The 26,400-nt window shown below is 46.9% G+C and overlaps 2 protein-coding genes across 3 annotated transcripts; both read right to left on the bottom strand.

Annotated features, from left to right (window-relative positions):
• Window positions 1–6,131: 6,131 nt before the first annotated feature.
• Gpn2 (GPN-loop GTPase 2) lies at window positions 6,132–15,139 on the bottom strand. 2 transcript variants are annotated; one of them, XM_010632919.3, is made up of 7 exons: window positions 14,568–15,139; window positions 13,785–13,941; window positions 12,081–12,241; window positions 11,064–11,194; window positions 8,248–8,828; window positions 6,794–6,898; window positions 6,132–6,348 (listed from the first exon to the last, which is right to left on the bottom strand). In XM_010632919.3, the coding sequence occupies exons 1-5, from the start codon at window positions 14,976–14,978 to the stop codon at window positions 8,756–8,758; spliced, it is 933 nt and encodes a 310-aa protein (XP_010631221.1). In that variant the 5' UTR covers window positions 14,979–15,139; the 3' UTR covers window positions 6,132–6,348; window positions 6,794–6,898; window positions 8,248–8,755. The 2 variants fall into 2 exon arrangements, with proteins under 2 accessions (XP_010631221.1, XP_010631214.1); XM_010632912.2 differs by lacking the exon at window positions 6,132–6,348 and having other exon boundaries at window positions 6,355–6,898.
• A 94-nt stretch (window positions 15,140–15,233) lies between these two features.
• Gpatch3 (G-patch domain containing 3) lies at window positions 15,234–24,696 on the bottom strand. The gene is made up of 7 exons (XM_010632933.2): window positions 24,199–24,696; window positions 21,006–21,421; window positions 19,211–19,385; window positions 18,313–18,372; window positions 16,838–16,959; window positions 16,593–16,720; window positions 15,234–16,045 (listed from the first exon to the last, which is right to left on the bottom strand). The coding sequence occupies exons 1-7, from the start codon at window positions 24,647–24,649 to the stop codon at window positions 15,829–15,831; spliced, it is 1,569 nt and encodes a 522-aa protein (XP_010631235.1). The 5' UTR covers window positions 24,650–24,696; the 3' UTR covers window positions 15,234–15,828.
• Window positions 24,697–26,400: the final 1,704 nt, after the last annotated feature.

Raw genomic sequence — 26,400 nt, 5'->3', positions numbered from 1 at the left:
CCCGAAAAGCTGCTGTGGAGCCGGGCATGGTGATGCACGCCTGTAATCCCAGCACTCAGGAGGCTGAGGCAGGAGGATTGATGTGAGTTCCAGGGCAGTCTGAACTACATAGTGAGACCCCGTCTCAAAAAAAAAAAAAGCTGTAGGCAAGAGCCTGGGTGACAGGCTTGTCTGTGCCCAACACTGTGGCTAAAATAACCACACATGCCTCTTGCATACTAGTCTCGTGAACTAGAAGTATGAGAAAAACCATGGTGTACTGTGCTACTCTATTCTTGTTTTGGATTTTCAAAGAATTAAAAAAGCCTTGGGCTGGGGATTTAGCTCAGTGGTTCCACTGCCTGCCTAGCAAGTGCAAGGGCTGGAGTTCAATCCCCGGTACCAAAATAAAACAAAACACCAAACCAAAACCCAAATTAAAACAAATAAAAAAGTCTTCTTATACTACTCAATCTAACGTAAGGCCAGGGCCCAGAAGGAAGGGCCTGTCTGGAATGTGAAGTGGACAGACTCCGCGGCTTACTCACCAAATTTAAGTTTCCTTAACCCGGTTTTGCTCTTCATTCCTTTGAATTCTTTACCCTGTGCACAAGGCCTACCCATCCCCACTCCTGCTGTGCGGGGTGGGGAAGGCCCCTCCACCTCCCCGCAGAGTGGGGAGCCAGGAACGCCTGTGGGGCAGCAGACAGGCTGTCACCCTAGGGCACCGAGGCTGACTCACCTCTGTCTCTGCCCAATCTTCTCCTTACAGCTCTGGGAAACTGAACTCTGTCTAGAGATAAGAAGGAAACCCTAGACTCTCAAAAGCAGGACTCTGCCAAACCGTGAGGAGGTACAGCATTTAATAATCAGTTGATGGTATTTGTTGAAGGGAAGGATGTAAGAAAGGGCAGGAGGGAGAAAATGTGAGCCATTTTCTCCTCCAGACTAAAGCTAACCTGAAGTCTCCTTATCTGAATACAGAGGGGACAGGCTTTCAGCTCAATAGATACCAGTTACAAATTGGAGGAAATCTTAGTCATGTCCCAGGCTCCCTGCTTGGCTATTTCTGTGACTCCACAAAGTAATGTGGAGGACCCAGCACTAAAACATTGCAAGAACTTAGAGATGATGATCTGGCACAAAGGGAAGTACTAGGGGACATTCCTTTTCCTTTTTTTTTTTTTTGTGTTGGGGGGGTACCAGAGATCAAATTTGGGCCCTTGTGCCTGCGAGGCAAGTGCCAGAACCACTGAGCCAAATCCCTGGTCCTCTTTTTCTTTTTTTTTTCTGAGATAAAGTCTCACTGTGCCTAGGCTGGCTCAAATTTGAGGTCCTCCTGCCTCAGCCTTCTGTGTGCCAGAATTACGGTGTGTACCACCACAGCTGGCTTCACCCCCACCTTGGTACTGGGGATCGAACTCAGGACTTTGTGTTTGCAAGGTAGGTACACTGCCACTGAGCTAAATCCCTGGCCCCTTCACCACAGCTGGCTTTAAGGAACTTTTCTTAAAACTAAATACACACAACAAGCATACTGTTTTAGAGCTGTTTATTTAGGATTTTTTTTTTTTTTTTTTTTTGAGACAGGGTCTCACTGTGTAGCCCAGGTTGGCTTTGAACTCATGGTGATCCTCCTGCCTCAGACTCCCAAGTGCTGGGATTGCAGGCATGTACCACCATGCCTAACATTTGTTTTGAGACAAAGTCTCACTGTGATGCCTAGACTAGCCTTGAACACTTGGGTTCAAGTGATCCTCCTGCCTCAGCTTCCTGAGTAGTTATGCAGCTGGGTCTACCAGCAGGAACGCACCACCATATGTGGCGCCATTTAGGATGGTTTTTCAAGAGGCCTCTCATCTCTCTCCACATCTGGTTCGGAGTTTTGGAATGAGGAAGAAAAAATTTACATTTACATCTTTTGTTTTGTTTTTGTTTTTTTTTTGAGACAGGGTCTCACTATGTAGTTGAGACTGACCTGGAACTCACTATGTACTCAGGCTGGTCTCGAACTCACAGCGATCCTCCTGCCTCAGCCTCCTGAGTGCTGGGATTATAGGCGTGCGCCACCACGCCCGGCAAAAATTTACACCTTGTTATGTAACCTCAGACAGAACTTTTTACTGGTACTCATCTTTCCCCACCTTCACTGGGCCTCAAGTCCTTTACCCATCCATCAGCCCACCTGGACGCCTGGGCTCTGAGGCTGCCTGGAGTTGGCTCCCTGGCTGGAAGTGCAGGGCACAACACACTGGAAACGAGGTGGACCTGCTGCCTTGGGAGGGTGCTGACCTGGGCTTCTGAAGGGCACAGGAAGAGGCCTGAGTGGCCAGACGAGGCAGCCAGGATGAGGGAAAAAGGAAAGCAGGGAGCAGCTGGCTGGGTGGGTTTGGAGCTGCTCCCTTCTTCTGTCGGGGTTTCTGGGAAAGGACAGAAAATCCCTCACACCTACCTTCCCTTTCCCCTTCCCACAAGCCCTAATGGGACCAGATGTCCTGCGCTTAGCCAGTTGTGGGCGAGCTTTCCGCTAACTCATGTAGACTGACTTGCTTCAGCTGGGTTTAGGGCCTCACCCTCCCTCCTAGGCCTCTTTGTCAGGCTGGGAACCTTGGCAATGACCTATGGGTTCCTCAACTCCACACCACCCTCCTGTGGCTGGGATCTAATCAGGAAATGCAGAGTTGACCGTCAGTTAGCAGGAATGACTAGAATAATGACACGGTCAGGGCGCTCTCTGGAAAGCACTTTAGAAATATGGATCAAGAACCCGGAAAACAGCAGTCATTTCATTTCTAGGACTTTATCATAAATTAAAAATCAGAGGGCCAAGGAATTTAGCTCAGCGGTTCGGTGGCCTGCCTTGCAAGCCCAAAGACCCGAGTTCAATCCCCAGTACCAAAAAAAAAAAAAAATCAGAGACTTGGGCCAGGGATTTAGCTCAGTGGTTCTGCCGCCTGCCTCACGAGCACAGGGTTCTGAGTTCAATCCCTGGTACCAAAAAATAAATAAATAAATAAAAATCAGATACTCAGACAATATTTGGGTACAAAGATGGTAGTCATTACTTGTCATAGCGAAGGGAAAACTTGCTAATGACCTTTTAGGCTAGTCTGGATAGATAAGGTTCTAGCTATATCACTAAACATTATTATTAAGAAGGTTTTTATAGCCGGGCGTGGTGGCGCACGCCTGTAATCCCAGCACTTGGGAGGTGGAGACAGGAGGATCGCTGAGTGTTCAAGCCCAGCCTGGGCTACACAGTGAGTTCCAGGTCAGAATGAACTACATAGTGAGACCCTGTCTCAAAAAACCAAAAAAAAAAAAAAAAAAAAAAGTTTTTATAGCCAGGCTTGATGGCACACACTTGTAATCCCAGATACTTGAAAGGCTGAACGGGAGGACCATGATTTTGAGGCCAGCCTGAGCTACTTAGCAAGATCCTATCTCGAAAAAGAGAAAGGGTGGGGGGAGAAAGAAACAGAAAAGGCTAGATGCCTGCCTTGCAAGCACAAGGTCCTGAGTTCAATTCCCGGCACCATAAAAAAAGAAAAAGAAAAGGTTAGGATGTAATTTGTGACATGTCTTAGGTTCAATCCCCAATATTGGAAAAATAATTTTTACCTTTCTTTCTTTTTTTTTTTTGACACCGGGGATTGAACTCAGGACCTTTTGCTTGCAAGGGAAGTGGCAGAACCACTGAGCTGAATACCCGGGGGAAAAATAATTTTTAAAAGGTCTTTAATATTAATGATTATTTCCATGATAGTTCTATGAATGACTCTACTTTCTCTTTTCATTTTCCAAGTTTTTACTTTTCTATTTTATCCAGGAAAAAAAAAACCCTAAGGTTGTGGCCATGTTGGAAGATGGTATTTCTCTCACCCTATACACTTTCCACCATGTGAGCCTCACCTGGAGCCCATGCTCCCCTCTCCTGCATTGTGTTTTCTCCTGCCCAGTACCTCAGTGTATACAGAGGGAACAGAAAAAATCTTTTTGTTATCACAAACTACATTTATTGACTTCTAGATTTAACAACAAATTTAGTACCATAGCTGGATACAAAGTCAAAACCCAAGCTGGGTGTGGTGGCAAATGCCTGTAATCCCAGAACTTGGGAGGCTGAGGCAGGAGGATTGCTGTGAGTTCAAGATCAGCCTGAGCTACATAGTGAGTTCCAGGTCAGTCTCAACTACATAGTGAGACCCTGTCTCAGAAAAAAAAAAAAAAAAAAAAAAAAAACCCCACAAAGTCAATACTCAAAAATTTGCAGCTTTCCTGTACACAAATAACAAACTCAGAGAGAAATTAGAGAAACAACACCTTTCACAACAGCATAAAAAAGAAAAAAGAAATACCTAGGAATTGAGCTAACAAAGGATAACTACAGTACTCTGAAAAGGATATTAAGAAATGGACAGAAAATGGAAAGATATCCCTTGTTCTTGGGTAGAAAGAAGCAATATAGTGAAATTGACCATACTTCCAAAACTGTTATACAGATTTAATGCAATCACAATCAAAATACATATCTCACAGAATTAAGAGAAAACAATACTAAAATTCATTTGGAACCAGAAGAGAATTTGAATAACAAAAATAACAGAGCAAGGCAGGGGGCATCACAATCCCTGACCTGAAATTATATTACAGAGCTACTGTGATTTAAAAAAAAAAGAGGCCACAGGATCAAACCAGAATACGCAAAAACAACTCCAAACACACTTCACCACTCTATCTTTGACAAAGGAACCAAACATCTTCACTAGAAAAAAAGATAGCTTTTTAATAGAGGGTGTTGACACCACGCCTGCCTTGCAAGCGTTAGGTTCTGAGTTTGATCCCCAGTACCAAAAAAACCCACCAATAAATGGTGCTGAAAACACTGGTTTTCCACACACCAAAGATTAATACTAGACCCATGTCTCTCACCATGCACTAAACTCACATCAAAATGGATCAAAGACCTAAATATTAAAACAGAAACACCATATCTGTTGGAAGACAAAATAGGTAGAACTCTTGAGGACACAGGTGTAGGCAAAGACTATGAACAAACCCCGATCGCATAGGAAATACCACAAAGAATCAACAACTGTGATCTCATCTTATTAAAAAGCTTTTGCACGGCAAAAGAAACCATCAACAGAGTGAAGAGACAACCCATAGCCTGGAAAAAAATTTTTGCTAGCTGCTCCTCAAAGGACTGCTATCTAGAATATAAAATCAGACCCCCAAATTTAAAGATCCAATCAAAAATAGGCATCTGAAATGGACACACTTCTCAGATGAAGTAGAAACAGCAATTTATGAAAAAAGGTTCAACATCACTGATCATTCAAGAGATGCAAATTAAAACAACACTGAGATTCCATCTCACCCCACAAGAATGGCTGCTATCAAGAAATCAACCAATAACAAATGCTGGCCTGGCTGTGGGGAAAAAAAAGAGCCCTTCTCCACTGTTGCTGGGAATGTAGACCAGTGCGGCCACTGTAGAAATCAGTGTGGAGATTTCTCAAAAAACTGAAACTAGAGGTTCCATTTGACCCAGTTATTCCTTCTTGGTGTCTTCCCAAAGGAATTAAAAGCATTTCAATCCTCAGGACAAAACTAAAAGAAAAAAAGAATTAGGGCCTGAGATTTAGCTCAGTGGTTTTGCTGCCTGCCTCACAAGCACAAGGGCCTGAGTTCAATCTCCAGTACCACTCCCCACCAAAAAAGAATTCAAAGTGTCATACCACAGCAGGATACAGGCACACCATGTTTAGAGCATATTTATAGCAGCACAGTTTGTAATAGCTAAATCTTGGAAACAGACCAACTGCTCATCAACCAATGAGTAGATAAAGATGTGGGTTCTTTTTTTTTTTTTTACAACAGAGTACTACTCTGCCACAAAGAAGGATAACCTTGAGACATTCCTAGCTAAATGGGTGAACCTTGAGACCACACTCTTGAGATAAATCAGACACATTTTTAAATGCTGCACTGTTTCTCTGGTGTGAGAAACTGAAAGTGCAAATAAGGACCAATAGCTACTGGGAAATGGGAAGAAAATGTTCCAGTGGGAAGGGAATCAAGAGGGCAGGGGGAAAGGAGAGACAAGAAAGAAAAGAATATAAGAAAAAATGGAACAAAGCTTTTGCAAATGGGAAAAAGGATCAAAGGGAAGGGAAGGGAATGGAGAAAAAAGAAGCAAGATGTGTCATTCCTTAGGATGAATGTTATCATCATATGTATATAAAATGTGCCAATAAATGTTTTGCTTCAGAAACTACATTTATTGCTGGATGTAGTAGTGCATGCCTATAATTCTCAGGAGACTAAATCAGGGTTCAAGGCCAGTCTGAGCTACACGGCAATACCCTGTCACAAAACAAACAAACAAACAAAACTACAATTACTGAGGAAGAAAATATTCTTGCTGTTACATAAAGGCCTGAAAATAAAGTTCTGATTTATTTCCATCCATCTAAAATAAATGCTGAGGGCACCTGGACGTGAGATGCGAAGCCAGAAATGGCGCCACCCAGCCCTCTGCGCAAGGGGAGCATCACACCCCATGACCACAGCTACTGGCACAGCACCCACCCTCAGGCCTGGGTGAAGGATTTGTCCAGCAGCCTGGAGGTCAGGCTTCCTGAGTTCCAGGTCCCACAGATGACTCAGCCGGCCCAAGGCTGTGCAGCCTGCCTCAGTTTCCCTGGCTTGCTCTGAGTACTCCCCACCTACTGGGCAGAGTATTAATAGGGGTGAAGTTCTTTGAACTCCTCAGATGAAAGAGGCTGGGGAGGCAGCACCCGGTTATTACCCGCTCTGCAGACAAGCGTGGGAGCCGAGCCGGTCTGCTGTCTGACTGTTCAGGCCACCACAGCCTCCTCCTCACAGCCCCTCGCTCTTCTGCCTTCAGCTGTGGCTGCCACAAGAAAATGGGGACACAAGATTAGTCAACCCCATTTTCATGCCGTTTCAGGATGGATTTTCCTATGAATCCTCCAACTGCTCAAACCACCAGTGACCCATCTTCCCCTTAATTTATGATTCAGTAGTCATAAATCACCTCTGGGTACCTTAATTTTTTCTACAAAAAATGTGAGGAAAACTGAGCATGGTGTGCACGCCTATAATCCCAGCACTCAGGAGGCTAAAGCAGGAGGATCACTGAATTCAAGGCCAGCCCAGGCTACATGGTGAAACTCTTAAAAAAATCTGCAGGGATAAGAAATGTAATTAATTACGCCTTCTGTCTTTATATCCTCACTTCCTTCCTCCCTCCCTGCTTTCTTAGGCAAGCTCTCTTATCACTGAGCTGTATCCCCAGCCCAAAGGCTAACTTTTCACCAGTAAGTCCACCAAACGAGGGACACACACACAGTTCAGTCAGCAAACGGCACTGTGGGAGCCAGATGCTGAAGTCCAAGCCCCTCACCCTTCTCTTTCCTCCCTGTAAAATGGTAATGGATAGGGCGGGGGATTTAGCTCAGTGGTTCTGCCACCTTCCTTGTAAGTGCAAGGTCCTGAGTTGGATCCCTGGTACCAAAATAACAATAAAATGGTAATGGTTTGGCGATAGTCCTCACCACGTCTAGCTCTACAGGTTGCTATAGGAACCACATGAGGATGAGGTGTGGAGACATTCAGTAAAATACCAAGCCTACTGGGCATGGTGACACACATCTGTAATTCCAGCTATTCAGGAGGCTGAGGCAGGAGGAATGCAATTTTGAAGACAGAGTGGGAAACTTGGAAAGACCCTGTCTCAATAAAATAAAAAGGACTGGGGTATAGCTCAGTTGTAGAGAGCATGTGCAAGGCCCTGGGTTCAATGCCCAGTGCTGGAAAAAGAAGAAAAAAAGAAAAGAAAAGAAAAGCATACAAATCTCCCCTACATATGTGTTAACAGCCTACAAATAAGACTCCTGGCAATAACCACCTTGCATAGGCCATCAGACCCTTCAGATTGCAACTGCAAAAGTCTAGGCTGCCACCTGCTGGTTAAAAGTATGAACTGCACTCCCCACCAGGTACAAGAATAGCAAAGGCAGCCCCATTTCCCAGCTTTAACAGATCTTTCTTCACATCCTTTTAACAATTCTATCATATACTCAATACTTTTCTTTAGACAACTCATTTTGCATAAATTATTTCATTTTGAAGTAATCTTTTAAACGCTGATTAGTTAACACTTGCTAGAAATGAGATAAAGTGAAATAAATACAATAAAAATAAAACATTACTAAACATGGTCTAGCCAGGAAGTGTTACCTGTGAAGACTCAGCTGGAGGTTTCCCGTTAGAATTGAACATTAACAAAACACCAAAGGAGAGTACAAGATGGATGCTATCCTCTGGAGAAACACTGAGCAGTACAGAGAAGGACTCTCCGGAGGGACAGTGATGTTCCCCTCTTCTGCCCCAAGCCCTGGGCCTGGAGGACTGAAGACAAGTTTAGAAGGCACAAAAAGTGGAAAGTAAACTTGTATTATAGCACAATGCAACACAACCCACAACTGGAGACCACTGGGCTTTCTGGTGCACTTCACCGGGCCAGGGCCCAGTGCGTGAGGACACCACCAAGAGTGTGGTGGGCGTCCTGCCCTTGGTCTGGCTTTCTGTCCAGTCTTTTGCAGAGCCGAGTATCCCCTCGCCAGCCTCCTTGCGTTGGCTGGACTTGTACGTGGGTCTGCGGACTGCTGGCTGCCGGCTGTTCCCCGGAGCCTCCATGTTTCCCGCTGCCGGTTATGCACCCTGCTCTCTGGGCTCCAAGGTGCTGCTACAGCTGCATGGCTTCCTGCTCCACTGACTGGTCAGAAGGTGCCAGGTACTTCTCCTGGATGCCCAGTGTGCTAAGGGCAGGGCGTCAAGGCTAATAGCGCAGGCAGAGGACTGGCCTAGGTGGGCTCTGGCCTCTGCTGACATGGACCCTCTAACCACATCTGGCAGACCTCCCATCCCTCACCTTCCCTCCAAACTACAGCATCAGGCCACAGTAAGAGGGGCTAATAGGGTCTGAGAAACCTCCCAAGCATCCAGCCTCAAATGCTCATGTGCTTTCTTCTTCCCCATACTCCTAAGATCAAAAGGCCAGGGAGTGCTGACTCCCCGGCTCTGTGTTATGGCACACAGTCTGGAGCCAGTGAGAGGATTTTTTGAATCCTGATTGTACCAATTCTTTTTTTATCCTCTGTGAAGTATCAGAGTTGTTATGAGGATCAAATGAGAACGACCACCATGAAGCACCCAGCATGGCAGCTGGTACACAGCAGGTGCTCAATAAATACCATCACTTCTCTTTTCCTACCAAGGGAAAGAACTTAAGTAGGCTCAAAGAAAATGACAAATTCCTCTTGGGCCATAAGGTGCCTCCTGTCTCTCAAGGAAACAGAGGACACAAATCACACTAGCAAAGGGACAGTGAGAACACACTGATGGCACGTGTGAGGCTACACCTTGGTCCTTTCATCAGGGACTACATGTTCTACTGCCATTATTTAGAACTTGTTTATTCTTGTGAGTTTTGTTTCCCACGTGTAAAAGGCCTGAAACAGGGCAGTAAATGTTGGCTGAAATAATTTTCTTCTATTCTCATACTCCTTTGTCTCCAGCATCCTGTGTAGATGCTGGATCTCTGAGATCATCAGCCTGGAGGCCTGGGCTTCCCTGCTCTACCTCGCCCACAGCTGTTTGAGCTGAGTGACTCCTTGCTGGTCACTAACCCAGCTCCAAAGGTCCAGATGCCTAAGACAGCTCTGGACTATAATGATCACCCAGAAACAGATGGTCTGCCACCTCCCATCCTTTCAACCGACATGCACGCATGGCCCTCTTCCTCCTCTCCTACCTCAGGCACCAGCAGATCCACCATTCTACTGTCTGCGGCAGAATCTAGGGGTCTGAATACTGCTCCACCTCCATCTATACCACAGCTGCTCAGGTGCACACCTGTAAGTCCAGCACTCTGGGAGGCTCAGGTGGGAGGATCAGAAGTTTGAATCTGACCTGGGCTATTTAGCAACTTAGTGAGACTGTCTAAAAAATGAAAGGGGTAGGGACATAGCTCAGTGCAAAGGACTTAGGTTCACTACCCAGTACCTAAAAAATAACCACGCAGTCACTAACTCTTGCAGTCTATCTCATTTTTCTAATCCAATACATACCCTTCTTTCTATTCTCACTACAAATGTTTCACCCTTTCTCACCTAGCAAGATTGTAAGAAGTGTCTCCTGCTCTTAATCACATTCCTTGAATGCACGGCCCAGTCAGTGGGACTTTCCTAAAACATACACTCAAGCCAGGCAAGGTGCTGAATGACTTAATACCAGCTTCTTCAGAGCCCAAGGTAGGACGATTGCAAGTTAGAGCCCAGCCTTGGCAACTTAGCCAGACCCTTACTCAAAATAAAAAATGGGCAGGGGAGGGGATATTGTTTAGTGCAAAGGATATGGGTTCAATCCTTAGGACAAAAAAAAAAAAAAAAGAGAGAGAGACAGAGAAAAGGGCCAGGGCCTGAGGATATAGCTGAGCAGTAGAGCACTTGCTCAGCCTATGTAAGTAAGGTCCTGGGTTCAGTCCTCAGTACATGGAGGAAAAAAATGGACAACCAACCTCACACACACGAACACACCCCAAATCTGACCGAGGCACAACCTTTTCAATGCACTGGCTAACACTGGCTCTCTCGACCGCCTGTGAGCTAAAGCCCACACTCCTTACGATGCTCAAGCCCCTCATCACCAGTCCTGCCTGCTTCCCTGCACCCCCTCTCTTCACAGATACATCCCACCAAACTGAAGCCCTTGCCCCTCTCCCCAATGACCAGTCTTTTCTTTGCTAGGCCTCTGTGCTGCTCTTCTGTCAGTATCCTCCCTCGTCCTGAATACAACCAACCCTGCAGCCTTCTATGGAAGCAGCCATTGCACATAAAAAAATAGACAGACACCAGGTTGCCCAACCATCTGGTCAGTAAGGGATCAGTTACCCACAAGGGTGGTGACCGCACCTCCTATGGCCATTCTCAAGCCCCATGTGTCACCCTCTCAGCTGTGGCCACGAAGTGAGTGAAGTCAGGAAGCAAGGATACGAGGAGAAATGGAAGTCAGCGCCTACTGCAGCTGACATCATAGCCTCCAGGCTTCGCTGCTCTTGGACCCCGAAACAGTAGCCGTTGGCTTTATCCACAGCCTGCAGGACTCGCTGGATGCTGTCTTTGTCCTGAGCAGGGAGAAGAAATAATTCTGTGAGGGAAATAGAGGTGTGCGGAACTAAGGCTAAACGCCCTTGCCCACAATCTCCAAATACACCTGCTTGATCTCACCTCGTGATGCCTGTTCATGGAACTTTCTTGGCCTGATATAGCTCTAGATGTCCCCAGAGACCTGGCTAAGTCCCACCTTTCCCCACTACCACCCACTCAGACTGGAAAAGTGAGCTGGGCCAGGGATTTCAGTGGCACTGCACCTGCCTGGCAAGCACAAGGTCCCGAGTTTGATTCCCTCTAACAAAAAAACCCCAGTGAGCTCTTCTACACACATCTGGACCCCTGGGTTTATTCCTATTGTAGATGGCACCCTACCATCTTATGAGAAAAGTATGGCATTAGAAAGAGAAGACACAAGTAGCTGCAGAAAGGAACCTAACATGCACCTGTGTCTCCTAGGCTATCTTTGCAGGAGGCAAGGCAGGAGGCACAGGGGATGGTGCTGCTTTACAAACTCAACACAGTTTCCCAGCTGAATGGGCCTAATACATTTGTCCCCAGTCGTGATCATGACCCTTTGCTGATGAATTCTTTCTCTTTTTTTTTTTTTTTTTTTTTTATTTTTTTTTTTTTTTTTTTTTTTTTTTTTTTTTGCTGATGAATTTCTTGATTCTCCCATTTTCATTCTGAGAAGACCCAATGATACAGAATAGACAGGCAAGTTTGGTCCACCCTTGTTACTGGAATCCTACCCACAGCAGCCCCCAAAGGGGGCTCAATGACAGTCATACCCAGGATGAAGACCACTTAGGTCCTCAAAGCTGTCTGTGCTGTTGGCTAGTGAGTCCCAGGCATAACACAGTCTAGGGCCAAGGGAACAGGCCTCTCGGTACTCAGTACCTGAATGTTCAGAGGGATAAAGGAGACCAGGCTGTAGTCTTCAATGAGCTGTACCAGTTTCTCATTGAGCTGGCGGTAGTGGCGAAAGAAAGGGTCAGAAGCCAGGTGATCAAGCAGATAGGAGAGGTCCAGGACCTCTGTGTAGTAGTCCAGGTTGAAGGCTAAGGAGAGAAAGTAGAATTTAGGAGCAGGTGGCATCAGACTAAAGATCCGAGGACTGGAGGGACTCACTGGTAGAGCATGTGCTGAGCATGCACAAGGCCTGGGTTCAATCCCAGCACTGCAAACAAACAAAAAATACACAATCACACCTAAGAACTAGAACCATATTTTCTTTTTCTTTTTTAAATTTAATTTTTTTTTTTTTTGGTACTGGGAATCGAATTCTGGCCCTTGTACTTGTGAGGCAGGTGGCAGAACCACTGAGCTAAATCCCCGGCTTCTTTTTTTCCTTTAGCTTTCTTCACTCAAATATTTGTTGCTGCAAGGACATGAAATTACTACGAAGAAAATACTTGGCTTTACCTGCTGACTCTGCCATTTATGAGCTATAAGACAGGTCTCCACCTCATGGGTCTGTTAGGAGGATTAAAAGACATAAACTCCAGTGTATGGTACAGAAAAATATTTGAGCAATAATAGTAAATAAAAATGTCAAACAGGTTTGAGAACCCTGCTTAGTCCTTGCCTCAGGAAGATGTCAGCTGGTACCCTCAGGGCCCAGCATGCTGTGAGAATCTGTAGGTGGTGGCTGGGATTGAATTGCATTCTAGCAGCAGGCCTCTTAGGTAAATGACTTTTCCTTTTTGCTAAATTCCTTCTTACTATAAAGTGAGAGACCAGAATAGATGTTCTGAGGAACCTGATTCCATTCTGTGAATAATTTCCCATTAAGAGAAGGAAAGTAGGCTCCCTAGTCTGGTCTAAGGTGAGGGACTCTGGGCTGAGCTGGTTCCTCTGAAGTACTGATGTCCCTCTATGTCCTGACGACTGGTTGGGCTCCCCAGAAAACACATCACTTTATCAACAATCCCCCTCCCTGCTCATGTGCTGGCCATTTAGCTGTTATCCTCTAAATTCCTTCAAGGTTGGAGATGACATCTGAGAACGGATGCTTCCAGCACAACAGAACACCAATTCTACAGGGAAAAAATGCCGACCAATGGGACATCAGACTTTTCTCCTGCTCCATACCAGCCTGCTTCTCCCTCAATTTTCCCCATCTTATGCCTGTCCCGACTCTAGTGTCTCTGTCATATAAGGGTATGGCCATCAAGGGAGCTGTGGAACAGGCTGTCACATCCCAGATCTGCCAGCGTCTTGATCTTGGACCTCCCAGCCTGGCTGATAATATTGTGTTATACGGGACCCTTTGTCTAGGTCAGTCCTCCTCCTGCTGGCTTCTCACCATTCTCAGAGGCCAGCTCAGAGGCCAATGCCTCAGATCACTGAGGTACTGTTTATCCCCAGTCACTACTGTCCTATCATATTTCCTCTGTAACACATATCACCATCTGTAGCTCTTGTCTCCAAAATCTGTAACGGTATTTGCCACAGAATCATAAAAAGTAAAAGGACAGGATTCAGGACTGTTGTAGCTACTATCACAAGGCCATGCAAGGTCCCAAAGGCAGCTTCCTTCATCTGAGATCTCTGCCTCACTTGCTGCCCTCGTCCTCACCTGCTGGAAACAGGAGCTCTTACCTAGCTTCCCATAGTGCTCAATGAGGTCCATCTTGGAAAGCAGGTTGATGTGAGGCAGCTCCACATGCAGCATGGTGGCCAGGGAGGTGCACAGCACTGAAATGAACTTGCCTGGGTCTGTACAGTAGTGAGAATCCACAAGGTGGACAGCAGTCAGCTAGGAGGGGAAGAGAGGGGAAGAGTGACCAGGGAGGCCTGGGACATCACTCATCACACTGGGAGCTTGAGGGCAGAGTGAGTGTGAGCCTAACTTCATGCTGTCTTTCTGCTTCTGTTTTGTTCTAACAGCCACCATCATGTCCTTCTCCCAGGAAACATGGGCATTTTATATATATATTTCTTTTATTTGTATATGTTTACAATACATAGTGAATGCATTCATCATGAAAAGTTAGTACATGTAGGCATTTAATTTCTTAAAGATGCCTTGCACTGAGCCTTCCCAGTAGACAACAGGTACAAGTCCCACTGCGTCTGCCTCCATACTTTTGCCAGCTTACAACAATCGCCTTCTACTCTCCATATATCCTCCTCCTTCCATCTAAAAATCCCACGCTGGGTACTAACACATTCGTTTCACAGACTAGAAAATCTCAGTTGAAAAGTGATTATTTACCCATATCACACAGTGAGTCAGTAGCAAAGACAAAATTTGAACTCACAACTGTTTACCTCAAAGCAACTCAGCCCCTACCTCGCTGTGACATGGGGGCGTGGCACCTGTCCTCCTCCCTGTCTCATTTGCTCCATCAGCAAAATGGGCCTGCCCTACACGAGACGCACCCTGAGGTCCCACTGAGCCATCTGAGAGAAGATGCTACGCAGAGCACCGTGGTGTGTGCAGAGCTCCACCTGGCCGGGACAATCGAAGAGGAAGTAGTGGCCGCGGAGGGGGTCGAGTTTGGCACGCAGCCAGTCCAGGTTGGCTTCCAGGTACTCCATGCAATACAGCAGGCCGCCGTTGGGTCCGAGCCGCAGCTCGTCCATCACGTCGCCCAGCCCCACCAGCTCGCTCACGTCCACTGCGCATTCGTACGGCAGCCCCTCGTTGGCCGGGTCCAGGTTCACCACCGCCACCCGCCGGCCCAGCGCACGCAGGAACTCACTCATGCCCAGGCAGTACGTGGTCTTTCCCGAGCCCGGGGGACCGATCACCGCCTGTCCGAAGGCTGTGGCCGTCGCGGCCGTCGCCATGAGCAGAACGCCAGAGAGGACACCGAAGGCGGGGAACCCCTGAATCCCAACTCGATGGGGCCTGACGGCGAGGCCGCTTAAAGCAGATCTGCGGGAACACGCGCCAGTTTTCAAGGAGGGCGAGCAGCCCCGCGGTAATAGCCCAGCTCCAGACTTCCGCGCGGCGCCGGAAACGTCGAGCGCAGAGGAAGTCCCGCCTCACGCCAGGGACGTAAAGCCGAGAGGGCGGGGCCACGCGGACCCCTTTCTCCTGCGGGAGGACGCGTCGCCCAAGGGTCTCCGGGCCGGCAAGGACTGCTGAGATTCTTCCGACCTTGCCCCAGGCTGCAATTAATAGAGAAGGCGAGGGCCAGCCATAAATATTTTTATTCTGTCCTTAACGCTGGAGACCTCGGGCCACCACCAGGAACAGCCTGGACCCAACCAGGGAGGTAGATGAGGTGGAGGGCCTGCCCCACGGTCTTCTGTTAACGACGCCATAAATCTCTTCAGATCCTTTTCCCACTCACTCTGGCTTTCTTAGCGACGTCCTTCAGACGCCCAGGGTAGGCTGTTTGACCTCAGGCAGTACAGCTTTTCAAGTACTGGGCAAGCCCAAACAGGTACTAGGATTACGTGACCAAGGAGAAGAGGTCATTAAACCCGGACACCCAAGGAAAGGGAAAGGGGCTTTTATCAAAAATGTCCTTGAGGTAGACAACCGGTAGCCAGGCTCATAACTAAGCACTCTGCACAGGCCAGCACAGACTGCTGCTCCCAGATTCCTTTCTGCCTCAGCAATGGGCAGTGCCTGGGCAGAGGGCTGCCATCCTGCAGCTGTGTGTGATGCTGGCCAGGGAAACCCCAGTTCTCAGTCAGGTTCTGAGGGGCGATCTGAGAACCAACTGGAACCTCTCACGAAGGCTATGTCTGTCCGAAACTTCATGCTGGTGGGTAGCTGGCGGCGGAGGAGTGACTCCCCTTGATCCTGGGGTAGGGGTTCATCATAGATGGTGGAGATGAGCCCCAAGCCAGTTCCACGGGGCCGCTTCAGTAGTCCAAATGGCTGTAGCTTCTCTCCATGATACCTGGATAAAAAAGGGCTCTCGTGCAGAGTGCAGCTCTCAAACCCCAGCGAAAGGGTTGGGAAAGGACAGGGAAGTAGCTTCTCATTTCTGGTTTAATCTCAAGACTGCTGGGTTTTTCCTTTTTGGCAGTGCTGGGGAGTGAACCTTATGCATGCTGGGCAAGCCCGGTATCACTGAACCGCATCCCCTACTCCAAGTTGGAAAGTTTTAAAATCTCTGTATCTATCCATAGAGAGGGTCAGCAACCAGGGACCTTAGATACAACTTTTATTCCATCACTACAGACTCCCTAACTATCAAGTCCGAAATTCGACTGGGGCAATGACTGTCCTGAGGGATCAATGACCCTGTTAAACCTCAGGGTTTAGTCTACGACAAATAGAAGAATGCCAGATCCACCTTTTCCTTCTAACTCCATTTTGAAGTTCATTCTCTAGGAGTGCCCAGCACCCATTCCAAGGCCAGTGGGAACAGGGAAACTGGGACACAGATCACAGTCTGGCTGCGGCTGGCTCGGGCTCCTGCGAAGTCCCTCAGCCACACTTACCCCAATCCACGTTTGCATCTTGGGTGCTGTCCATCACCATCCAGAGCCTCAGGCACCCCTGAACAGCTGCTGCCCAGGCCCTGGCCCTCAGCCCAGCCCTGCCGCTCCATCACCTTCCGGCCAATGCCCTGTAGAGGGAAAAGACAAGTAAAGAAATTGGCCTCCCTCTAGGGTGGGAGGAAGAGAAGGAATGGAGGCAAAGAAGGAAAAGAGAGATCAGTGGGCTGGGCACAGAGCTCACTCACCTTAGTGTAGCGCTCAAAGGTGCCCACCTGGCGTTCAATCACAGAAACCTCTTCCTGGCCATCACGAAGCCTCTGTTCCAGACGCATTTGGACTGAGTCTCGGGCATCTTTGTCTCCACCATCTGGGGAACCAAGGCTCAGTTTATGGAAGGGTATTGGGGTATAAAGGAAGGGATCGGATATCTAGGATCCCTTCACAAGGTTCACTGATTCATTTTCACGGTGTCCTGTTACATTCTCTCTCACTGGACTAAGTGTTCACCAAGAGTAGGAGCCACGGCTTCTCCATCTTACAGATGGGGAAATTATAGGGCAGAAAAGTCACAGAACAGATGACAGAGATGAAATTAGAGCCTGGGTCCCTCCCCAGCCCCAGGTCACTTTTCACTCCAGAACTAAACTTGGACCAGCTTCCAAGCTCATGACCATCCCACTCCACCAGGGCCTGCCCATCAGACCCAAGGCCCCTGCAGACCTTTCCCAGTTGTCCTTCCTCACAAAGAAGGGCAAAAGCTATGTCCAAGCCAGCAACTAATGTAACTAGAGATGGCAAGTAGTTGGCCCGATCCATAGGTTGTGCATCTGTGAATTCAACTGTGTATTGCAAATACCCAGAAAAACTGCCTCTGTATTGAATATGAACAGACTTAAACTCCTCATCATTATTCCCTAAATACAGTAGCTGGGACTGGTGGCACCTGCCTATAATCCCAGCACTGGGGAGGCTAAGCAGGAAGATCACAAGTTTTAGGCTAGCTAGCCTAAGAACCTATCTCAAACAAAACAATTATTTACATGTTATGTTGTAAGAGTTATAGTAAGTAATTTAGAAATAGTGTTTTAAGAGATGATTTAAAATTTACAGGAGGAGCCGGGTGCGGTGGTGCACACCTGTAATCCCAGCACTCAGGAATCTGAGGCAGGCTGAGGCAGGAGGACTGCTTTGAGTTCGAGACCAGCCTGGGCTAGTAGTGAGTTCCAGGTCAGCCTCAACTACATAGTGAGACCCTGTCTCAAAAAAACCAAAAATTAAATAAATAAAATAAAAATAAAGTATATAGGAGGAGCTGGGCAGGGTGGTGCACACCTGTAATCCCAGAACTTGGAAAGCTGAGGCAGGAGGAATACCACAAGTTCAAGGCCAGCCTGGGCTACATAGTGAGTTCAAGACCAGCCTGAACTACACAGTGAGACCCTGTCTCAAAAACAAAACAAAACAAAACGAAAAAATAAAGTATGTAGGACTGTGTAGGTTGTAAGCAAGGACTGTGCCATTTTCCAGAAGGGACATAAGAACCCTCAGATTTTGGTGTCTGTGGATCCCAGAACTAATACTAGGAGGACACCAAGGGTTGACTGTACAATGAGCTGCCTCAAGGGTGTCTCAACCTTTGCAAAGCATGTCTGCCAGAGTCACTTCAGGGCAGGGGCAGCAGTTTCACACCTCCCAATATTGCCACCCCTCTGCCCAGTACCTCTGTCGTAGTACACACTCATGTCCACGTCCCAGTCATCAGCTGTCTGTTCATCAAAGTCTGTGGGGATATAAAAGTATCCAGGAGAGTGAGTTAAGGACTCTTAGTTCTGTTGAGAGCTAAAGCTAGAGTTAGACACATGATCCAGAACCTAGGCTTCTTGTTTGTATTTTCAGGTCTCTCTTCTGGGAAGAGTATTCAGAACTGGAGTTGGGAGAGGCATTTTCTGTCCATTCTACTGATCCCTCCAGAAAAGTACTCTCTCACTCTGTCAGTACTGGGGATGGATGATTGGTTTCCCATACACAACAGAAGTGACTGTTCCTCATCTCTTCCATTAGGTTGTCAGGGAATCCACCATGTGGAACTGAGGACTCCAAGAATATGCAACAGGCATCACCTCTGCCCTTGCTCAGGTGCCGTGCTTGCCTGCTGTAATTTGGATCTTAAACAACTCCCTAAAACCCATGTATTAAAGGTGCAGTCCCCAACTGAGGGCTGCTGGGTGGCAAAAGAAATTTTATTTTATTTTTTATTTTGTAGTGGGGATTGAACTCCGGACCTTGCACTTGCAAGGCAGGTAGTGGAACCACTGATCTAAATCCCCAGCCACGACAGAAACTTAATTTAAGAGGTAGGAACTAGTGAGAGGTTTTAGGTTATGAGGGGTGTGTCCTTGAAAGGAACTCTTGCACCCTGGGCTTTTTTTTCCTTGTGTGCTGGGTAGGAAGTGAATGGGATTCCTGCACCATGCACTCCCCGCTATAACATGCTGTCTCACTACATGCCTGAAAGTAATGACACCAACTGACCGTGAGCCAAAGTAAATCCCTCTCCTTAGGAGCTACTTTATCTTATGTACTGGTTGGCATGGCAGCAAGGTGACCCATAGCCTCACCTCCTTCTTCCTCTTGCCAGAACTGGGCATCAGTGTAGAACACCAGGCCAGAGCCACCCTTCTCCCACTTCAGCTCGATCTCCTCCTCGAAGAGCCGCTCGGAGGTCCGCTCCTGCCCTGTCACATCCTCATGCAATGCCTCATGCCGCTCCCACTCCTCACCACAGTCATCATCCTGGGAGAAGGTGGGAGAGGTGATCCATCTGTCCACTTCCTGACCTCGTCCCCAGAAGGAGGGACTTAGGGCAAGGAGGCCTGAGACTGGGTCATAGCTGCGTCCTTCAGGTTTCCCCAGAACAGCAGAGATCTGGTCCCTGAAGGCCTGAGCAACTGACCTCTCCAACGCCCTGACATTTTTCAACAGTTTGCTCCTTCCTACAAACCCAACTTACTCTTAGCTCTGTACTTTTGGCTATGTGGTTTCCCTTGCCCAAAATATGTGCTTTTCTTCTCCCTTTGGTTAAATCTTCCTTGTCCTTCAAGTCCTACAGCCTCCATGACATTGGGCCCTTCCTAGAATCACCTTCCTTAATCATCCCAATGACCCTGTAAAACAATTATCACTCTTCCCATTCTCCCATGAGGGAACCTAGGTTCAGAGGAGTAAACTGATTTGTCTGTAACACCACAAGAAAGTAGCAGAGCAGGATGTGAAGCCAGGACATTACTCCATGTGTCCAGTCCAGATACTAGTTCTCTCCCTTCAGAGAGACTTCAGGCTCTCTGAGGGGAGGAAACCAGTCTTTGACTGTAACTGGAATCCTACACTAGCTGTTAGCTTACAAGTGCTTGACTGGACTTGTGGAATGCAAGGTTACTCCTGGCTTGAAGCCTGGGGGCCCCATCCAGCTAAACCCCAGGAGGCCACAGGAATCACTATCATAGAGCAAGTACTACAGAAAAGCCAGGACAGGGCCACACTAACGATGTGGTAGTTGGGCTAGGGATTTAGCTCAGTGGTACGGCACCTGCCTTGCAAGTGCAAGGACCCAAGTTCGATCCCCAGTACCAAAAAAATAAACCAAACTGGGAAGAAAGGAGTCTAAGAAATGATCACTTTGCTGTCAAGATTAGAGTAGAAGCTGGAGCTCAACCCGCTGACTCAAGATCGCTCAGCCCCGTGATGGAAGCACCGAGATTAGAGAACCAGTGAGGGGGAATGGGTTCCCATCCCCGCTCTACTGTTACCTCCTTGGATGGTCTTGGGAAGGTTACTGCACATTTTTTGGCCATTATATTTTCACTATGAAAAGGACCCCTCCTTAAATTCCTTCTGAGGGAATGAGAAGAAGTCCGATTGCAGAAACTCCTCATAAAAACTCTGGACACTCTTCTTTAAAAAAAATTCAATATATCCATGTACGAATACAGTTTTACATTCTATGTCAGTGAGTTCTCATAGGCCTTGGAAAGCTCCTGAAGACCCCAGGTTAAGAACTCTTGTAAAACACAATGAAAGGAGCCAGGCATGGTGGTTCATGCCTGTAATCCCAGCACTTGGGAGGCTGAGGCAGGAGGTTCACCACAAGTTCAAGGCCAGCCTGAGCTACATAATGAGTTCAAGGCCAGCATGGACTGCACAATGAGACCCTGTCTCAAAAAAACAAACAAACCGGGCCAGGATTTAGCTCAGTGCTTCCTCTGCCTGCCTCTCAAGCGTGAGGACCCAAGTTCGATCCCCAGTACCAAAACAAAACAAAACAAAAAAACAAATAATCCCACAATGGAAGAGTGGTGTCATTAATGACGGGGCCTCTAAACTACCAGTACGACCAGGGTGACACACAGCACTCACATCGTCTGAATGGGTCTCTTCCACTTCCTTCTCCCCTTCATCCTCGGCCTCTTCGTCCTCGGGTGGATCAACCAGGCAGGTTCCCTGGGGTATTTCCTCACCCTCCGCTGTGTACACGGGCTCCTCCTGCTCCACAGTCTCTGAGTCCTCATACTGGAAGGGCACATTGCCATAGCGCCGGGAGGAGCCCGTCTTAGGGAACTGGAGCTGCAGCTGAGTGATGATTCGAGGCGGGAGGCGGCAGGCCCGGATCAAGTCCAAAAAGATCTGCAGGGGAGTTCCCACATTCCCGTTGGGCATCAGTACTGGTGGGTTCAGCTCTGGCAGCTGCCTTAGGTCAGCCAGGGTGAAGGCTTCATTCTCTGATTTCCGACTCTGCAGCTCCTTCCGTGTCTTAAAGGGAAAGGAGCCCAAACCTTGGGAAGAAGGGAGAAGAATGGATTGTTTGGGTACGGGGGACTGAACCCAGGGCCTTCACACTGAGCTACATCCTCAGAACCCCCTGCCTTTAAGTTTTTATTTTGAGACAGGGTCTCACTAAGTTGCTAAGTTGTACAAGCTGGGCATGAACTTGTGATCCTCTTGCCTCAGCCTCCCAGTTCTGGGATAATAGGTACACACCACCTTGCTCAGCTAAAGAATAGATTTTGAAACCCAAAGCCTCCAGCAACACTGAGCCAGAAGTAAATCAAGGTTTAAATCCATTACCCTAATGCTGTTCCTTTTCAAACTTCTCCAGAGTCCCTTCCTCCTTTCCTGATAGAACTACCAACAATTTCATGCCATTTCTCATCATTTTGGGGTTTTTTTTTGGGGGGGGTACCGGGGATTGAACTTGGGTCCTTGCGCTTGCAAGGCAGGCCACTGAACCGCTGAGCTAAATCCCCGGCCCCATTTCTCATCATTTTGGCTGAGTACCAACTTTCTTCCAAATTTGGCTCCTGCTGACCATTTTCTTTTTGGTGAAAGGGCAGTGCTGGGTATTGAGACCAGAGCTCCCCACATGTTAAGTACTTTCTGTGCCACTGAGCCACATCATCAGCTCCATGCTGACTCTCAACTGTCACCAACTCCCACCCATAGCAAGGTCATATAACATGCTCCAGCCACAAGCATTCAACACACCCTGAAAGTTTCACAGATTTCTATTTATTTGTTTTGTTTTTTGAGACAGGGTCTCAATATGTAATCCAAGCTGGCCTTGAACTCCAGGAAATCCTCATACATACCTCAGCCTCCCAAGAGCTGGGATATCAGGCGTGCACCACCATGCCTGGGTATCATAGATTTCTTATCTCTGTGTCTTTGAAAATGATATTTACCTTGAACACCATTCTTTCCTACAAACTCTTATGTACCCTTCAATATCTAGATGAAGAGTCACATTTCCAGAGCTTTCTAGGTCAGTTTGTCCCTCCTTCATCATTTCAACACAGGCTCTAGCAAGGCACAGTGGCATGTGCTTGTAGCCTCAGCTGATTGAGGCTGAGGCAGTATAATTTGGCTTCAGGTGTTTGAGTGATATCTAGGAAATATACTGAAAAAAAAAAATAGGAAAGATGACGCACATCTATAATTCAGAACTCAGGGAGGCTGAAGCAGGATTACCACACAGTCAGTCTGGATTACATAGTTCAAGGCCAGCCTGAACTACATAGCAAGACCCTGTCTCAAAAAACAAAACAAAAAGGCTCTGGAGTAGAATGCCTAATTTTGTTTGCTTGTTTTTTGTACCGGGATTGAACTCAGAACCTCATGCTTGCCAGGCAGGTGCTGTGCAGCTGAGCTACACCTCCAGCCCAGAATACCTAAGTTTGTATTGTGGCTCTGTTGCTTACTAGCTCTGTAAACTTGGGCATGTCACATAACCCAAGCATCTGTCAACTTCCTTTCTATAAAATGGGAATAACAACAGCTTTTATCTTGTAGGACTGTTGTGAGGGCCAACAAAAAGACAGGCTGGAGGTGTAACTCAGTGCTAAGGCATGTGCTTAGCATATGAGGACCTGCGTTTGCTCCTCAGCATCACATTCTGAGCACAGACTGTGTCCAGCTGTCCTCTGCATACCAGTTAGCATCACACTAGGTCTAGCAATATAAGCATTTGTTGAATGAATAAACCGGAGGACTCTGTATTTCCTGTTTGAATAAACTGTACTTCCTGTTTCCCCATCAAAATGATTTTTCAAGAAATAGGTGTTATGGGGAGGGGAGAAGAGGGTGAAGGGAGGGCAGGGACAAGGGGAAAAAATGAGAAGCAAGACCTGTCATGTAGAGGTACAAATTCCCAACAATGAATGCAACTGTACTGTATCCCTAAAATGTCCCAATAAACTCAATTAAAGCTGAAAAAAAAAAAAAAAGAAAAGAAATAGGTGTTGTCCATAGACAAGAGACTGTCCAGGTGAGGAGCACAAAGAAAGTGCAAGACAGTAAGATGTATGAAAGGTGTCAGAATCAAAATGGAGTCACTTATGCCAAACCTTAATAGAGCTAATGAGGGTCCTCTTGCATATCTGACTGATAAAAGACTATTAAAAACAGTCTGCAGGGCCGGGTATTTAGCTCAGTGGTGGTGTATCTGCCTCCCAAGTGCAATGTCCTGAGTTCAATCCCCAGTACTGAGGGGAAAAAAAAAGTGTCTGCAAAAAACCACAAACTTGCACAAAAATATTTCTACGAGGATGTCCATCTCGCAACTACCTGTTCAACCCTGAACTGAAGCCATACTTATTATTGATTCTTGTAGCCAAGGATAATTGTTTCAAAACAACTTATGCAACTTTCTTCATTTTTGCCTTTGAAAAACCCATACCTTCCCCAACCTCCCTAGATACACTATGGTTCACACATATCCCAGGCTACACTTCCAATAGTGAATACATTCTTTAGAGAGCTGGTCTCTCTGCTGTTCATTTTCGGTTGAGAGTTAGAAATGTGATTTCTTTTTTCCTTCTGTGTCAGTAAAAAATCAACCTCTCACAGAAAAAGCTCTCAGAAAGTAAATGGAATATTATCCGAATATGCCTTCTCTCTTGTTTTTAAATGCCTGAATTAAACTAGTGTGCAACTTTAGCCTGAAACTGTGCAGAAATGACCTAAACTCCTAAAAAGCCGAAACCAAAAGAATGACATCTTCAACATGCCTCAGGAAAGGTACGTAGACCCATTCCATTTTCTTTTTCACTCGTACCTGATGACTCAGTGGGTAGCCTAAGTCTGCGGATGAGACAGCGACCCGGGAGCCAACTGCCCTGAGAATCTAGCCACCGGCGGCCGGAGTACATGCGAAGAAGCTTCTGGGCTTGAGCCAACCCCCGAACCGAGATGACGCAGCAGCACGTGTGGCTCTGGACCTGAGCAAACTCCCGAGTGGAAACTGAACGGGCATCGGTGGCCGCAGTCTGGGCGAAAATTTGACTCTCAGCGCCAGAGTCGGCGGAAGTTAGGGCAGAGTCGGTACCGGGGTGGGGAGGGACCAGCTCTGGCCGATGCCGGTAGTGGAAACAGAGGAAACCCCCGCCACGCTGTTCCCGGAACTGGCTAAAGTAACTCCTTAGCTGGGCAGAGCGCAACCCAGAGGGTATACCACTCACTACCAGGTAAACTGCCGCCTCCACCTCCGCATCGCTGGGCACCGCCATCTTGGGTTGTCACATGATCTGCTGGAACTAACTCTCGCGAGAACTCCCAAAGCCCAGCCCGAAGGTGTTGAAAGGCAGCGTTGAATAACCAACCGGTCGGAGTGGTATACGCCTGTAATCACAGCACTGGAGAGGCTGAGGCAGGAGAATCGGCCAGCCTGAACTACACAGAGAGACCCTGTCTCAAAACAGTAAAACAGGGTCGGGGATTTAGCTCAGCGGTTCGGTGGCTTGCCTTGCAAGCGCAAGGACCCAAATTCAATCCCTGGTACCAAAAAACAAAACAAAACAGTAAAACAAACAAAACTGCCAGACTCATCTAGGTGTGAAACCTGTTGCCAGGAAAGACTTGAAGAAATGCCGGGCGTGATGGCGCAGACCTGTAATCCCAGCCCTAGGGATGCTGAGGTAGGAGGATCGCTGTGTGTTCCGGACCAGCCTGGGCTACATAGTGAGTTCCAGGTCAGTGTTAACTACACAGTGAGACTCTGTCTCAAAAACAAAACAAAACAAAAAAAAAACCTGAAGAAGTTGTCCAGTAAAAAAGTTTTAAACAATTTTCTTCAGGCAGGGGCAGGGGTTTAACTCAGGCTGCCTCACAAACTCAAGGTCACAACTTTGAGCCCCGGTACCAAAAAATAACAGACAAGCAATTTTCTAAAGGCAATTTCAGTGTGATTTGACTCAAACAGAACAATCAAAGATTCAAGAAGTATGATTTATCTACTGAAGTAGAGATATTTGTTAGTAAATTGGTTGATTTTTGAAGCTTTTAACTTCTAATAATGATTTTGTGTTTTAGAATTACGTAGTACCAATTTATGATAACTAAGATTGCGTATTAGAAACAGCTTTACAGATTCCACAGTTTTATATCATGAATTGCTTTTCAGACACGAAAAATAGGTGAAATAATGTGAAAGGTATAGCAAAAAGAGGTGGAAAAGATGATCAAATCTGGAATTTTGGCTGGAAATGTTTGTCAGACAGTAAGGTTGGCTTTCACTGTGAAGATGTCGCTAAGAACTGAGGTAGCTGCCTGATGAGTGTTTGCACGCAGCCCTTCGTGTGTAGTGACAAGACATCAAGACTTCGGTCAGTGTGAATCCAGATCACCGTGAATGAATGTGCTTGCCAACATGGGAATAAAAACTTCAAGAGCAGGAAGATTCCACTTGTTGGCACATGAAATCCTAGTGGCTACAGTGGAAAGTTGGTGACTTGGGTCACTGCTTGTGTTATGCCCTGATCAGACTAGCAACTAGATAAGTGAAAGTTTTTCTCACATGCCTTAAAAATAGTATGGTTTGATCCAAAGACCCAATATCACTTTAACTATTGTGGTCAGGTTTTTCTTTTTTTTTTTTTTTAAGCAAACAAATTTTCTGCCTGCTTCACAAGTATGAGGTCCTGAGTTCGATCCTCAGATCTGAAAAACAAAACAAAACAAACAAGAAAAAATAAATGGTTCTGGTTTCCTTGTCCCCTTTCCACCTACTTTTTATTTCATCTGTCCAACTCATGACTCCAGAGCTCTATTTCTTGAGCTGGCTTATGGTTACAGGGATGCATTCATTTTGTGATATTGCAACTTGTGTGCTTTTTTTTTTTTTTTTTTGGTACTGGGGATGGAACTCAGGGCCTTGCGCTTGTGAAGCAGTCATGGGCACCACTAAGCTATGTCCCCGGCCCTTGTGTACTTTTTCCTGTGTGTTACACAGAAATGGTTCAGTTGAAACTAATCTTTTAAA

This window comes from Fukomys damarensis, unplaced genomic scaffold (assembly GCF_012274545.1).
Source record: "Fukomys damarensis isolate Sample0158 unplaced genomic scaffold, DMR_v1.0_HiC HiC_scaffold_23, whole genome shotgun sequence".
NCBI lineage: Eukaryota > Metazoa > Chordata > Mammalia > Rodentia > Bathyergidae > Fukomys > Fukomys damarensis.
The sequence above is the reverse complement of the archived record's forward strand: the minus strand, read 5'-3'. Positions and strand labels throughout refer to the sequence as shown.

Coding starts and splice junctions, on each gene's coding strand:
- Gpatch3 (XM_010632933.2), bottom strand. CDS start 24,649: ATGGCGGTGCCCAGCGATGCGGAGGTGGAGGCGGCAGTTTACCTGGTA. Junction 18,373..19,210: donor CTGGCAAGAGGAAGAAGGAG/GTGAGGCTATGG, acceptor ATATCCCCACAG/ACTTTGATGAACAGACAGCT. Junction 16,046..16,592: donor AGATGCAAACGTGGATTGGG/GTAAGTGTGGCT, acceptor TTTTTTATCCAG/GTATCATGGAGAGAAGCTAC.
- Gpn2 (XM_010632919.3), bottom strand. CDS start 14,978: ATGGCGACGGCCGCGACGGCCACAGCCTTCGGACAGGCGGTGATCGGT. Junction 13,942..14,567: donor TGGCTCAGTGGGACCTCAGG/GTGCGTCTCGTG, acceptor TTCCCCTCCTAG/CTGACTGCTGTCCACCTTGT. Junction 11,195..12,080: donor TTATCCCTCTGAACATTCAG/GTACTGAGTACC, acceptor CTCCCTGCTCAG/GACAAAGACAGCATCCAGCG.